The sequence below is a fragment of the Thalia democratica genome, chromosome 3, assembly GCF_965202585.1.
Source record: "Thalia democratica chromosome 3, ktThaDemo2.hap1.1, whole genome shotgun sequence".
Lineage (NCBI taxonomy): Eukaryota > Metazoa > Chordata > Thaliacea > Salpida > Salpidae > Thalia > Thalia democratica.
Window position 1 is genome coordinate 43,649,565 of NC_139167.1, and position 15,933 is coordinate 43,665,497.

General features: G+C 25.8%; 1 protein-coding gene across 3 annotated transcripts in view; it reads left to right on the plus strand.

The window, feature by feature from the left end:
* Positions 1–15,933, plus strand: part of LOC145831318 (uncharacterized) — a 67,956-nt gene that overhangs the window by 26,034 nt on the left and 25,989 nt on the right. For all 3 annotated transcript variants that reach the window (XR_014369668.1, XM_082938525.1, XM_082938527.1), the window contains exons 15-21: positions 1,026–1,089; positions 1,274–1,330; positions 2,131–2,193; positions 3,590–3,700; positions 6,338–6,751; positions 11,106–11,136; positions 11,514–11,647. Coding sequence is in view for 2 of the 3 variants with exons in the window: in XM_082938525.1 (XP_082794651.1) it covers positions 1,026–1,089; positions 1,274–1,330; positions 2,131–2,193; positions 3,590–3,700; positions 6,338–6,751; positions 11,106–11,136; positions 11,514–11,647 (874 nt within the window). In the remaining variant the exon portion in view is untranslated. The remainder of the gene's footprint in view (positions 1–1,025; positions 1,090–1,273; positions 1,331–2,130; positions 2,194–3,589; positions 3,701–6,337; positions 6,752–11,105; positions 11,137–11,513; positions 11,648–15,933) is intronic.

The window sequence follows — 15,933 nt, forward strand, 5'->3', positions numbered from 1 at the left end:
AAATAAGTTTGTCTACTTTATATAGGTTATTTAATGATTCTATTCTTTTTAAATTGTTTTTTAACTCAGTTCGGAATTTGTTATAATGTATTTTGAATTTAATGTTACTTATAATTTTATCAGCGCATTTTCAAACTGAACTAACCGTTAATCTTGTGGTGCTGATCTTCTTGTAGGGAAGGATCTTTTGGTTGGTTTTGCTGTCCTCTTTCTTGGTCTTGGTGAAAGAAGAACGCCTTTTATCTCATTCTTTCTATCAGTTGATAAACCTTTTGGTACATTGAACTTATGTATTCAGATTTCTTGGTTGTTTGTATGTTCAAAAGGGAGTTGTTGAGTTTTACTTATTGAACATTTTCTGTAATTTCGACTATTTCTTATGATTAAGAGGCTTCTTCTTTCAAATTAAAAGGAGCAGATATTAATAGTTTTGTAAAACTTAATAAATAAACTATTAATGTATGTATATAAACACATTTATTTGCTTTTTTAAATCTGGGATGATAAAAGATGCTCTTCACTATTCATAGGTGCTAATTATTAGTAACATATAAATGTTTGGAATGTTGTTAAATCTGTGTTATTCTATTAATACATAACATCTAATTTTACACAGTTTTGTACTTACGGTAACATTTTGCTTATGGTAATTTTGAATTTAAATCGGCTGAGTAAAAACAAACTATGAAACTTGCATATTTTAGCAAGGCCAATTTTACTAAGCTATATATTACAATTTTGTTGGTATTTTAGATTTTAACATTTATTACAGTTTTGTTGGTATTTTAGATTTCAATCGAAAGTTTTTGCACTTTTAATTATTTTAAAGTAACATAGTAAATCTAATTATTTAAGTTTCAAATTACTTTTTAGAAATAGTTTATATCATATCATAATTACACATTCTTACTATTTACATCAAAAATAGCTAAACATTTTATATTCTATACAATTAATATAACTTGTTATTTTGAAATAGAAACCCTAGAGATAAGAAGTTAATGTTTTTAATTATAATATTACAGAGAAGCTATACAACGAAAAATGAACAGACTGAAAATAAAAGTTTAAGCGCAAAAAACTTACCAGGTTTGTGATAAAAATAAATTCTTCTCGTCAAAAATACATTAACATTATAAATAATTTACACACTTGTAAGGTATTCGAATTATAAAAAAATATTGTATAACTTGATTATTTTTACTACTATACTATTTCCAAATAAATAAAGCTTATATGTTTAAATATGTTATTAATAATTTTATCGAATCAGAAATTCCCAGTCCATTAGCAGAGCCAATATCGAAAAATCCTGAAGCGGTTATTCCCGGTTTGTAAGTGTTATAACGTTTTTACACATTTTTTTTACTGATTTCATTATTTACTTTAAAGGATATGTTTTTTGTATCAAAATCTGAATCTTATTTGTTTTTTGTCATGTGTGATTTACGATGTTGTGATATGTTTAAATTTAGATTAAGTAAACTGTTATTATAAAGTTAGATAAAGTATGATGTTTATTGTTATTAAAATATGAATTATAAATATACTTAGTTAAGACAAATTTGATTATATTTATTGTAAAATTTAAATATATATTTAAAACTTATTGACAAAAATTTATATATAAAACTTAAATTTTAGGTGTCTTCAATAGTATCAGACTAAGAACCATTTTATTTGTACTTAGCGAACTAGTCTTATTTAGGTCTACATTAATATTTTTTTAACAACATATCATCTTATAAAACAGAAATCATAATGTTATTATTAATTTTCTGAGTTTAAAAAATATTGAAGTATTTATAACTTCTTTTCATACAATATTTTTTCAAATTAAAAGTATATTGAAAACCAACTAATGCAATACTTATCATTACAAACAGTTAGCAGTTACATTTAATTTTAATTTTTTCTAAAAGTTGTTGTTATTATTATAAATCTAATTTCTTTCTGAATAAGATTTGTTTTAACAACTAATGATCTCTTATATCTTAATATAAGAATGAAACATTGTATTGTTTATGATAAACTATAAAAATAAAATATAACTAATCTCCTTATAGCTACTTAAGTTAAGAACTTTCAATTGTTTAATTTAAAGCAAGTTGCAATATTATAAATCTACAGACCAATTTAACCAAGGGCTCAGAATATCTACATTAAAGTTGCTCGATGAAGAGTTTTCTATGGGTTCGTGTTTTCAAATGTAGTTGTAAATTAAACATAGATATATAGTTAACTAAACGAAAAAAAATCTTTAAAATAAATTTTCTCAAATAAAGTATTTATTTAATATTTTTTTCAAATGGATACTTATTTTAATATCAAATTGTAATATATTACCATCTTAAATGCAGAAATTTATGCTTAATATCATAATTTTATTTGTCTCACAGGTAATTTGAACAAATTTAACTTATAATATCAGTTTCTATTTTTTACACAAACAGGTGTTTTTCATTTATAGCTAGGAGGTAACTAATGCTATCGTTTAGTTTGTTTAAGCTGGATTTATTTTTTTTCTAAAATGTATAAAGTAGGGCCTTTACGCGCAGGCAAAATCTTTATTTTTAGAACATTTTTGTAAAATGTCAGCTTTTGTCAGTCCAAATACTTGAAAATTTCTAACACCTGAAAAAATGTTTGAGAATAAGTTTTTTTTAAAGTAATTTATTAGATAGTGAGTTTCTTTCTAAATAAACTATTAGATTAGTTATGCAAAAAGAAACGACTTGCAACTTCTAAAGTTTTCATTTACGAATTCAGGGATTATTTACAGGATGGTGAGTATATATATCCATGAGAAGAGAGTATCATAAAATGATTCTATCAATCTTTCTGTAGTTCTATCAATCTTTTAAATATTATTTTAAAAAATAACAAGATTGAGTGAGCTAGCAATCAGAAAGTTTCATAACAAATATGTCAGTAACAGTTACATGACAATTCAAGTTCTAATAACTAGATTTTTTATGATAGTTTATTGGGGCCAATTGTTAATTGATAGATTAAAATTGCAAAACAAAATGTACTAAAAAGTCCTACTATCAATAGGCTACGCCGTTACAATTGAATTAAGTGGCTGCTTTGTTTCATATGGTTGTAAACCCAATCGGGCACAGACCAACAAATATCCGTCTTTATTGAGGAATATCAGTCTAAAATTTCATATAAGAATTTTGTAAGGTTTAGTTATGATACAATACAATAACCAACAAATGTATCACGTTTTAAATGTTTGTAATCATACAAAAATAAAATGCTTAATGTTTTTATTAAACTGAAAATTCAATTTTGAATTTCTGTAGTTATGGAATTAAAAAATATAACAAAGTTTCTTAAAACTATTAAACATTATTTAGAATTTTTATTAAGAAAATAATTATATACATCATTACTGCAAGTTAATAAAAAAAAAAAAGCAGAAAGTTCAATTAAAATTAATTATCAATTCAGTAATTTTAATTTAATGTTTTTCGTCTAAACTATAAGTAAGTTTGATAAAGTGTCTTATGTAAAACTCAATTTTATAAAAGTCTATGGTCTCTGATTGTTTTTAAAGTTACTATAATGAATGTATTTGCAGAGGTAGAGGATATAAATAAAAGAAAAAGAACTGCTGATGATGTATGTGAAATAACTAAAAAGAGACTAAAATATGATCAACTCTTGCCAGAAACTGTCTGCGAAAAAATAGGTAGTTTTTTAAATTAATCGTTTTTGAAAACAAAATAATAATATAGATAAACTGATATATGCAGAGGTAGTACAAGATATATATTTTTTGTGCTTTAACCGCTTAAGACTTCAAGTTTTCCTGTAAAATAAGTTTTATATTTTGACTTGAATTTTTTTTCCGATTTTGAGACATGATAAACTTATAACTATTTTTATTTTAAAAACATAGTGATGTTTTAACTGAAAAAATACGTATATAAAAGCTTTTTGAAGATATCCATTTATATGACTAATACAATTTATGGTAATAAAAAATTGTTTATATTTCTACAAATTTTAAATTTTTAAATTTATATCTTTTAATGCTTTATAATATTAATAACTTCTCTTTTCTCTAAAACTTACAAAGCTGTAAAATATATTTCTGATATCATGTATGTAAAACTTTTAGTAACTACAGCTTTTAAGATTGTTAAAATTAATAAAATCTGTGTTGTGTTTTTGAAACTTTTGTCTTCATCGAATTTAAAATCAGCAGAAAGGTTTCTAACAATAAACTATAACAAGTGTATGTAACAGTTACACGACAATTCAAGTTCTGAATACTAGCTTTTTTATGAAAGTTTTTAAGGGCCCGTATGTAAATTAATAATTTTTAAATTTCAAAACAAAATGTACCAAAAAGTCCTACTATCAATATGCTACACCTTAACAACTGAACTAATAGGCTGCTTTTTATGATATGGTTGTAAACCCAACCGTTCACAGGTCAACAAATGTCCGTTTTTATTGAAGAGTGTTAATCTAATATTGCATATATAAAATTTGTAAGGTTTAGTTTGTCCGGGACAAGACGTTAAAAGGTATCCGTGGTGTGCGACTAGATAACAGAATGATTATTTGTGCACCAGTTCCTTGGACCAAATATTTAAGCGTCCTTTTTTTCCGTTCAATAAACTATATATATATATATATATATATATATATATATATATATATTAACTATATGTTTTATAAAACAAAGAATGTTCAGGTAAATTAAACAATGTATGTTTAAAAAAATTTAAAAACTCTTGAAAAAGATTCAAAGAAACCAGCTTTTTTAAAAGAAACAAGGTAAATTATTAAAATAACAAGTTTGTTCATTAAACTGCAAGTATTATTTGATCAAAAGAAAAATATCAAATGAAAAGCTTTCAATATGCTACATACATCCGCTCAAAACAGTTTTTTTTTCTTGTTGTTATTGCAATTTGAGTGTTTAATTATTTTAGAGTCTTTCTTTCAATTTAATAAAAAGTGTTTACTGAAAAGGAACTTAACATGGTATATAATCTCTACTCATTTAAGTCAAATGACGATATGTTGTTAATATCTTGGTGTTTACTTAAACCAAACATCGAAGTCTCCACATTTAGTAAATTTTGAAACGAAAAATGGTTTGAATTACTTATTGACCACTAAGTTAGTTGCAAAAACCTAGGAGGCTTTTTTATCAAATATGTTAAGTTACTTTGGTTGGTGTAAGTTTTGCTTAAAGTCTTAATTCTGATATTTGTATTAAATTTTTAAGGTTTAGCACTTGCAAGTAATAAACTATACATTGCTATGATGGTAGTTAGGTAAGTTACACACTTGGGCTACTTAATTTAAGTCAGGTTAGTTTGAAATTTTTGAAAAACTTTGCCTCGCTCAAGCCAAATCAGGCTAGTTTAAACTTTTTGAAAAACTCACGCTGATCCCTAAATTTTAAGCTAAATTTATTTGGCTTTAAATTAACATTTTTAATTTCTTTTTTTTAAGCCCTGTTATTATTTTGGTTTTATGTTTGTTTAACATTGGTTAAGAGTAACATATTTTAACTTTGACTCATATCACTTTTTTTCCAATGCTTCATAAACTCAGGTCGACTAAGGATAGTTTTTGGTCACTTAAGTTGACGTTTTTGCTTCAAAGAGTGGTAACCATGTTCAACTTCTTCACTTTTATCTAGTAGTTTCTATTAATTATGCAAAATTTTCCCTTTAACCAAGCTCTTAATCTCTTTCCCATAGTTGTTTATATTTTTAAACTCCTATTCTTAATCTAAAAAGACACTGTAACAAAACAGTTTAAATTGAGAAATAAATTATATTAAATTTTATTTATCTCTTGACTACTTTATGATTACTTGATTACTTGGTTACTATATGAGTGTGTAAAATCTTATTATTTATTAGCATTGTACTCTACTGAAGAGAATTGCTCGAAATATATTTAATGATTTTGAAATTGTTTGTCTTGTGTAACTTATTGTATAAATAAATTATACTTTGTTTCTGATTACATGTTGACGACGGTTTCGAAAGTACTTCAAGTAATATAATGAAAGTAAAATAAAAGTCTTGATAGTTTTTTTGAAGTATAATAATTTTTATGTATAGCAAAAAGGTAATACTTATCAAAATTTAAAGTTAATTGATTAAAACTTATTCAAAACAGTTGTGTTTTCTACTAAAATTGTACACAAACAAGTTATTTTTAGTTAATTTAAAGTTTATTTTAATTTATAAAAAACAGTTTTTTTATTCAAATACTTAAATAAATTGTCGTTTTGTTTTAAAGTCTGTTTATGAAATATTTTATGTAATCAATTTTAAACTTAACACAATTTCAGCTACAGTTGAAGTCCGTAAGCAAGATTCAACGCACCATAATAAAGAAAGTTCAATTACATTCGCACCCAAGAAGCGTATCTCCCATATACCTTCATCTAAAGCTAGACAAAATGTATTAAAAGACAGTGCAACTGCAACAAAAGTCGAAAAAAAAGATGGCTCGAATTCTAAAAAAAAAACTGATGTTTCGAGTTCTAAAATTAAACTAGTTGGTGTTCAACCAAAAGAAGCTAACACAAATAAAACTGACGGAGAACTTGATTCAATTATTTGCAGTTTGCCACCGTCTATCAAAGATAAAGTTAGATCAAATTTTCTCACTAGGAAAATCAGTCCAAATATTAGTTTTAAACAGAAAACTTTTAAACTGAAGAACAAATTTGTCAAAACTGCTAATGGTAGTGCAATTTCAAGTAAGTAACGAACTTTTCATAGTTTTATTTGATTTATACTATTTTAAGATCATTTTAAATGGTTTAAGCTTTTCTGTAAAGCAATAAAATAGAGTTTGTAGTGTTGTACTGCAAGTTTAAAATTAAAAAAAAAATATAAAAGAAGACAAAATTAGTTGATTTTAATTTTTAGAGATAGTTGATACTATTTAAAATATATTTTAATTTGAAGCATTAGTTTTTGTAAAGTTTTTATACTCAGAGTTAAGTACTAATCAGATTTAAAGTAACATTACTAAGAATAAATTAAAAAAATTGACACCTTAACCTAACGGATGAATAAAGAAAAAGAAATTATATGTTATTTTTTATTTATTTTCTAAATAAAGTTTTATATAAACAAAAAATAAAACAGTTAAGAAAAAAAAAACAGTTTTAAGTAGAATCGAGGACTTTTTCTTCTAAGAAAATTGTTGTAAATTATTTTATTATTAAAGAAATAAATTATATGCTACAGTAGAAAAAATACAAGCATATAAAGTTAATTGGATATATTTTCTACTTACTAAAATTTCAAGCCACTTGTTAGCACAAATTATGCACATTAAATCATTAAAAGAAAATTTTTCTGCTCATTAATGCAATATAGAGGTTGCTTAAGGGTAAGAGGGGATATAAAGGGATAATAAACATATAATTGATTATTAAAAACAAATTAAGTTTATATTTCATATACAAATTAAAGAAAACAATGATAAACAGAAGATAGACTAAAAATACGAAATATAACAATATGAATGAAAACAAATGTACAATTTGATAACTAATGATCACATACTTAAATTGTAAGAACGGACTACATGTTAAATTTGTAAAACGATCGGTTAAACAAAACTTTATGTTCCTACACTAAACTCACCACCTTACTGCTCAATGCCACTGCTTTCAAAACGTTGACTGTTTTATATAGACAGTAATGAACATTATTCTTTTCTTACGTTCAGACTTTTTATTATTTTAACAATAATTTGTGTCCGATTACGAAAACTAAAAGACGCAAATAAAAACATATACAAAACACATTTATTTTTTCTACCGTCTAAAATAAAATGCGCTTTTCTACTTTTATTGGTTTTAGTTTTGTATTTCAACTCACAAAATTAGAGTCATTTATGTGCTAAAACATAAGTTTTTTATAAACATTTATTAAGTTTAAAAACAGTTGCCATTTTAGTTGTCTCTATAAACTTCATATGTGCTAACCTAACACGTTTTAGAAAGAAAAACTAAAATATTGTTTTAATTGAAACAAATATAATATGGATTATTTAAAACCAACCAGTTAAGAATTATTTTTTGTTTTTTATTTAACCTTTTGTACACAATATATTAAGTTCCTATGTTCACTAGGTTGCGTCTGTTACCCCAACATTGGACTTAAGCTTAGTCTAACTCTTTGTGCGTGGCAAATCACACAAAAAAACAAAACAAAAAAAAGCTTCCTAGCTTCTACCACCGGTGAGCTATTTACATTTTTCTAAAAACAACCTTTATGTAAATTGTATGGATAAAATGATCGTCAAGTTTTTGAAAAGTTTTGTGTACATGTAGCAATGACCACAAAAACACAATCTATGCGTTTTCAGACGATTTAAAAAAAAATTCATGGAAAAACTTCTTGATTTAAAAAATAAAATTTAAAGATAACAAAAAATTTGAAAAAAAAAACAGAAATCTTAAAATACTTGTAACTTTTTTCAAATCGTAAATCGTATGAAAGTGCTTAGATTGTGTTTTTATGATCATTGCAACATGTACAAAATTTTCAGCCAAAAACTCGAAGAACGAATTTTTAAGGTCCATTACGATTTACAAATTACTAAAAATGTAAATAGCTCACCGGTAAAAAACTAGGAAGCTAATTTTTTGTTGTTGTTTTTTATATGTGATTTGCCACGCACAAAAATTTAAACTCCATGTATCAACAAAACATTAACAAAACTCAAAGTCACTGAAAATTTAAAAATATAACTTGTTTTAAGTTAATGTAACAGTCAAAATTTGAACGGATTTAAGAACAATTAAAAAAAAAAATTTCAATTTTTTCTAAGTTGATTTAAGAACTATCTAGAAATTTTAATTTTAACCAAATATCAACAAAAACTCGATGAAAAAGTCAAAAAATTGATTTTGTACTAGTATTATAATCTGATTTAAGTTTTGTCTGCTTTCCAGTTTATCAAAAAAAATTGATTCTGTGTCTGCATGAGTTCATTAATTCCGTCCTTTTGTTGATGCAATTTGTACCAGATTCAAGTATTAATAGAGCTTCTTTTAAGAATAATCTGCATGTCATTGTTCCTGGTTTAGATTTTTTCCCTTTGTAGTATTTTCCAACTTATTTTGTAGTTCTTGTTTTCATATTTTAATTTGTGGATAAGTTTTGAAAGTTCAGTTGCTTATTTGTACTGGAGGTAATTTTTTTCGTTTGGTTTGCTTTTTATTGTTGTATTGTGTGTTGATTTACGTTTTTTTAGTTGATTGGCACTTGGTCCGATGTATATTTTTGATGTATTGTCTGTTTTTATTGTTGCTTGGTAAATAACATTTTCAGCCCTACATTCTCCCCCATCCAGGGGGCATGAACTTTGCGGTTTTAAAACTGTGCCATTAATTTTCCAAACTGAGCCCGCTTACATACGGCTATTACAAACTGAGTTGCTATTTAAGATTTAATGTCTGTTTTATTTAATAGAATACTTGTCCTTATAAAGTACAGATTTATGTGCAATTTTAGTAATAATTTGTTTTTAATTACAAAGCCGTACTCTAACTCAGTGGTCTTCACGGTTTGCACCTGTGCATAGGAATGATTTTAATGTGCTCTGAAATTTTATGATGTAAAAAACTATTATCAAATGAAGTTTGTTTTCTCTTTTTTGAATTAAAGCTAGATATATTAAAAGCTTTACTATATATAATATAGTAAACAGCTTTAAATGTTATTAACATTTTGCAGCACTCAAAAGATAAAAATAATTATGTTTTAAAGTCTAATGTGCACAGAGTTTATCTCAAATTATTTAGTGTGCTTAGCTTAGCAAGGTTAAAGACCACTGTTCTAAAGAAAGCATTTTTATAACTAAAGCCACTTACGTATCAGTGACGTCGCGTGGTCTTTTTTGTTATGGGGTGCTGCAGATTAACATTGTCAAATTAAAAAATCCTCTTATTTGAATCATAAATATTTGAATCATAAAGGTATTATAAAGAAACAGCAAATTCTTCAAAAAAAAAATGGTGAACGTATTTGTTAAAAAAAAGCACATATCTCATACTTTTGTATATCATCACCCTTTTCTAACAACTATAGCTACTTTTTTTAATGTCCATGTGAGTTTCTTTATTTGCACAATTATAGATTTAATAACTTAATTTTATGACTATCTAGTAATAAAAAACAAATTAAAACATGCAAGAAACTTAAAAAAATGAAGTTGCCCCTGCTCGAGTTTTTCCTGCTTGAATTGGTCCTGCTTGAGTTTCTTCGGCTCGAGTTTCTTCTGCTCTAGTTTAACTTGTCTTATTGTTCTGGAGTTGTAGTAAGTTTTAAATAACGATCATGATTTAATTCACATGGTGCTGAAAGTTCATGCAGCTCCAGAATTCAACTTTTCAACATTTTTTGCATTAAAAACTTGTAAATGCAGCTGACACAGATTGAGCTTGCAGCTCCAATTTTACGAACATTTTGAACATCAAGTATAAAAATGTAAAAAAAAAAAATTAGCAGGGAAATTAACGACGTTCATGTACACATACAACTAGAAATCACTAAAAATAAATTTTCTCCTACGTTTTTTGAGATCACTACCTCAAATTTCAGAAAATGTTCCTCGCATTATTTAGAAAACTCTGTCAGAACAGAATATGAAAAAATATAAAATGAAAAATTTAATAGTTAAAAAAAAAACTCTTTTCTATTCTTCACTGATAATAGACCCAAAAACTTGTACTTTCTAAATCCTTTGGCAACCCTGGTTGATGGGTAACTTGAATGATGTTGAATTTGATTGTAGACAATATCAGCCTTGATTGAATATTGCTTTGCTTTGTACAATTGAGTTAAACAACTATTTATTTATGACTTGTTTTAGTTATAAGCATGTAGTACATAAAAATAGTTAACAGATAATGTACATGTTTTTTTTAATTAAACATGAAAATTTGACCAGTATTTTTAAAGAAAATAGTTATATTTAGTTTACGTTTTACAAAAATGTTTTGTGTTGTTTTTTTTGATACGATATATATTTATTTGAATTTGTGTTCAATTAATTTTTTACATCTATTAATATGTTATAATATATTACAGAAAGAAATAACGTTGATTTCCTGTTATCTATGTAAGTTAATATTTCAAAAAAACTTATAACTCAAAATAAAAAGAGCTCTTAAAGTTTAGTGTACTCAAGAATTTTTAAATTTAGTTTTGATACAAAGAATCTGTAATATTGACGAATTTTTTTGTTATTATTGTTTAACTTTTGTTATTAAAAAGCACGCTTAAAGTAGCTTTACAGTATATATATATACGTACTACACACTTTATATTATATAAAATCAAAAATGCTTCTTTTAAATTTCATGCTTTGAAACTTTCTATTTAGTATTTTTTTCAAACATTAAGAGCTTGATATTTTATTAAAATAGTATTTCAGAGTTTTATAATTTTTATTAAAAACTTATTTTAATATTGGTTAATGACAGTTTATTTTAACAGTGATGAAAATCAGTATTCATTTCCTTTGAGTTTCATCATTGCAAATTTTGCTAGACAATTGAAAGCTTATTCTGATGATAATAAATTAGTTTCATTTGATAACCCTGGCTATCGTTTTATATCCACAAAATCAGGTATGTATACGAATAGATATATAAACAACTAAAATTATTCATTTAAAGAAGTATTAAATTAAGAATCTCGTTATTGAGTGTGCATGACTATGTAAGTTGTTATTCATAACTTTAAGATTAGCAGTATTTGCTAAATAACATGTTACTTTGCATGTTCTTAAGTTATTTAAAAATACTTAAATAGTGATGGTTTTAGAATAATTTTGTGTAAAATGGTTAATTTAATTACTTTAAAATGGTCAGTTATACGTTTATTTGAAAAATTTTTCTGGTTATGTATATACAGAGTTTTAATTATTGAATTTCTAAATTCTAATTATATTCGTAATTAGCTAGAAATAGTTAGCATAGCTTTTTTTTTTAAATAAATGTTTTAGAAATACAGTGCAAGTTAATAAAAAAAGAATCTCGTAATGATAGAAGTTTTTAAAGTATCTTATCAAAATCTTACGTCAAAATAAACTAACCCAAAAAAAAAGACACTATTATAAACTAATACATTCATGTAATGACATGACAATAAGAAAAATAGCTCTACAGTTAAAGAAACATAAGAAAGTAATGGACGTTCAACGAACTTCAACGAACACCTCTAAATGTGAGAATAGATGAAAACTGAAATGTTAAGGTCAAGTATTAAAAAGACTGTAACAATACCTTTGTGAAGATTATCAACTGTACCTAATATGTCCCATATATTTATTAAGGATTCCTTATATTTTATAATCATACCGTAATGGTGCAAATGATATTTTAGATTTAATCAGCATAATTTTAGACAAGGCTAAATAGGAAAATAAGCAGGGCTGCCACTAAGTCAGGAAAAGTCAGGAGAAAATAGGGGTTTTTGAAAAAACCTCAGGAAAAGTCAAGAACTTTAACAAAATATGAAAAAACGTCAGATTTTTTCTGCTCAATTTTACAAAATTCCTTATTTTCCAAAGCCTTCAAATGGTAAAAAAATAATTAAAAACCCTTCAAAGTCAGACTAAAATTGCAAAATTTTCCTAGTAGTTGATAAAACTACTTAATTTCCAACGCCTTTATCTGGTCTAAATTATAGAAATATCCTTTATAAAACTGCAAAAATTTTTTGTTAACATATTGAACAACTACCCTACTTGAACAAGTCGTTTTTGTATGCTTCTTTATATTGATTATCTGTGACAAGGACACTTCCATAGTGAAACTGATATATATATATACAAAAGTTTATCTTGCAGAATATTTAGCAGAATAAATGTTTGATTAAGTATTTTAGAATAAGTTTAAATTAAGAGTTTCATTTAGAAAAGTCAGGAAATTCTTAGTAAAAAGTCAGGAATAGTCAGGAAAACTTTCTCAGCTTGGTATGTGGCAACCCTGACTAAGAGACACTTTTGTACAAAGAGTCACTTTTGCACGGGTTGAAGGATTTTTTTTTTAACCTTGAATTTTTATTATTTTATTTTACTATCACTATTACCCCTAACCCTTACTCTCGGTCGGTAACTTTTTTTTAGATTATTAAACAATTTTTTTTTCAATTTTTATTTATTTATTTTTACTCCGTGCAAAAATAACCCTTTTAAAAAAAGTGACCCCTCAATTAAAAATTACCCATTTTGCAAAAATGACCCTTCGTTTTAAAATTACCTTTCGTGCAAAAGTGTCTTTGTTCTAAAATGTTTTCGTGCAAAAATGTTCCTTCGTGCATATTTGACCCTTCATGCAAAAATATCTTCGTGCATATTATACCCGTGCAATAATAAATATATTATCGCAGTAAGTGGTAAACACCATAAACCAACAATAAGAGACTTCTTAAGACCGCATTTCGCAAATTGCTTATGATAACTTTTGCAGTAAATTATATTAGTAAAATCTTAAAATGGGGTAACTGCTGATACTGCACAAGAAATTATAAAACTGCTTTAAAATCATTATGTCAACTGGCCATTAAGTTTCTCAGAACAAGCCTTGATATTATTATGTGCAGTACTCTAAATGGTAATTAATTTTTATTATAATTTATCATCCCAAGTTCTTAATATAAGATACATGGACGATTGTCTAGTTATTTCAAAACAGAGAAATTAATGAGGCTTTGTTTTGTAAGTTAGACATGTTAAATGAAAATATTTCATTTACTAAGGATGTAGAAATCAATGACCAAATTCCATTTTTGGATATATTAATTACAAGGAGTATAGAGAATACCAGTGTGAATAGAAAGCCTTCTTTTACAGGGAATATTCTCATTTTCAATCTTTTTGTACCAACAAAAGAAAAATAAACTTGATAAGAATCCCTTATAGACCCTTATATCACCGGGCCTGTATAATTGGTTCTCCTGAACTGATTTATACTGAAAGAGAGAAGATTAATGAAATTCTACGCGGAAATAGTTATCCATCAGAGCTGATAAAAAGTCATAAAATCACAGGATGACAACCGTAAGAAGCCTAAAATGTTTAGACCGGAGAAATTTTCTGCGATTTTTAAACTACCATATTTGGGTAACGTATCATATTTATTTGAGAAGAAAGTGCAATTTAACACAGTCTACTTATAACCAAATTAAGCCTAAATTAATATTGGTTTCTAAACCAGTTCTTAGATTGGAATTGAAAGACCCAATATCATACCTTGATAAAAGTTGTATTATTTACAAATTTAATTGCTTCTGCGAAATAATTTGTATTGGACAAGCATCAAGGCATCTAAAAAACGAGAGTGAATGAACATTTACCGAAATGAGTTTTAAACTTTATAAAAGAAAAGATAAATAACGAAACGAAAGCTGTTATAAATGCGACAAAAAGATCTTCGATAGCAGAACACCTGATTAACAACGTTAATTGTGCAAAGAACTATGATTTATCAAGATTTAAGGCTATTTACAATTGTACAAACTCCATTGATTTGCTTAGACTAGAAGCAATCTCAATATTTTTGAATAAACCAGAACTATGTAAGCAAAAAGAGTTTGACTATAAGGTTTCCTTATTTGTTTGGGGTTGGCACATGGTCAGGAAATCAGAAAAAGTCAGGAAAAATTAAAAAAAAAGACAAAAGTCAGGAAAAAATGGGGGGTTTTGAAAAAAACTCAGGAAAAGTCAGGAAATTTGATAAAATAAAATAAAAAAGTAAGAATTTGTCAGTTTAAATTTACAAAATTCCTTATTTTCAAAAGCCTTAAAATGGTAAAAATTATTTAAAGTCAGAAAAAAAATTCAAAATTTTCCTGGAAATTTACAAAAATAATTAATTTTATTTCCAATGCCTTCACCTGGTATAAATTAGTGAAATATCCTTTATAAAACTGCAAAAAATTTCTATTAACATATTGAACAAGTACCCTACTTGAACAAGCAGATTTTGTAAGCTTTTTAGTATTGATGATCTGTAGCAAGGACGCTTCCATAGTGAAACTGTAATATATACACAAAAATTGTAAAAGTTCCTTATATTTCATTTGTTTATCTAGATACATTTATGCTAGGAAATGCTAAAAAATTGTGTCTTTTTTCAGACAAGCTGTGTTTATAAGGTGATAATACAAGTATTTTGCTGATAGAGCTATTTATTACAAACATGAATCATACACAGATGGTTTAAGTGATGTACTGGAAGTTTGATAGAATTCAGCAAAAAACTGTTGTTTTTAACCTGTATTAAAATTAGATTGAAAGCTTTATATAGTTTCAAGTGTTAGATTATGTATTTTAGAATAAGTTTAATTTAATAGTATGATTTAGAAAAGTCAGGAAAACTTTTGTAAAAAGTAAGGAAAAAGTCAGGAAAAGTCAGGAAATTTTTCTCAGCTTGATCAGTGGCAACCATGATGTTTGTTTAAAAGTGTCTTTGGTTAACTTGTTTAAAAGTTTCCTTGGTTGTTTTGTTTACTTAAAAGTGTCATTGTTCGTGTTAAACATTTTGTTTCGTTTCGTAATTTAAAATGTTTGTTTTTTGCGTTAATTACTATATTACATTAGTTAATTTTTTAATTAGCCGTGAAATTTGCACTAACTGAAGGAAAAGTATTATAGTTTAGTTCATAGTCCTTATACGTAATCCAAAAACTTTACAAGTATTTAGTGAATCATTAAAAATTTTAGATTGTTGGACATCAAATAGAAACTTTATTTTCTTGTAATTTTAAAGTTTAAATAATATAATAAGTCTCCGGATTTTCTTTATTTTGTTTTAATGGTAAAGTAATTGCAGTATTAAAAATATTAAAGATTGTTTATTATCTTGACATGACTCTAAACTTATCTTTATAAACTTAAAACGAAATTCGA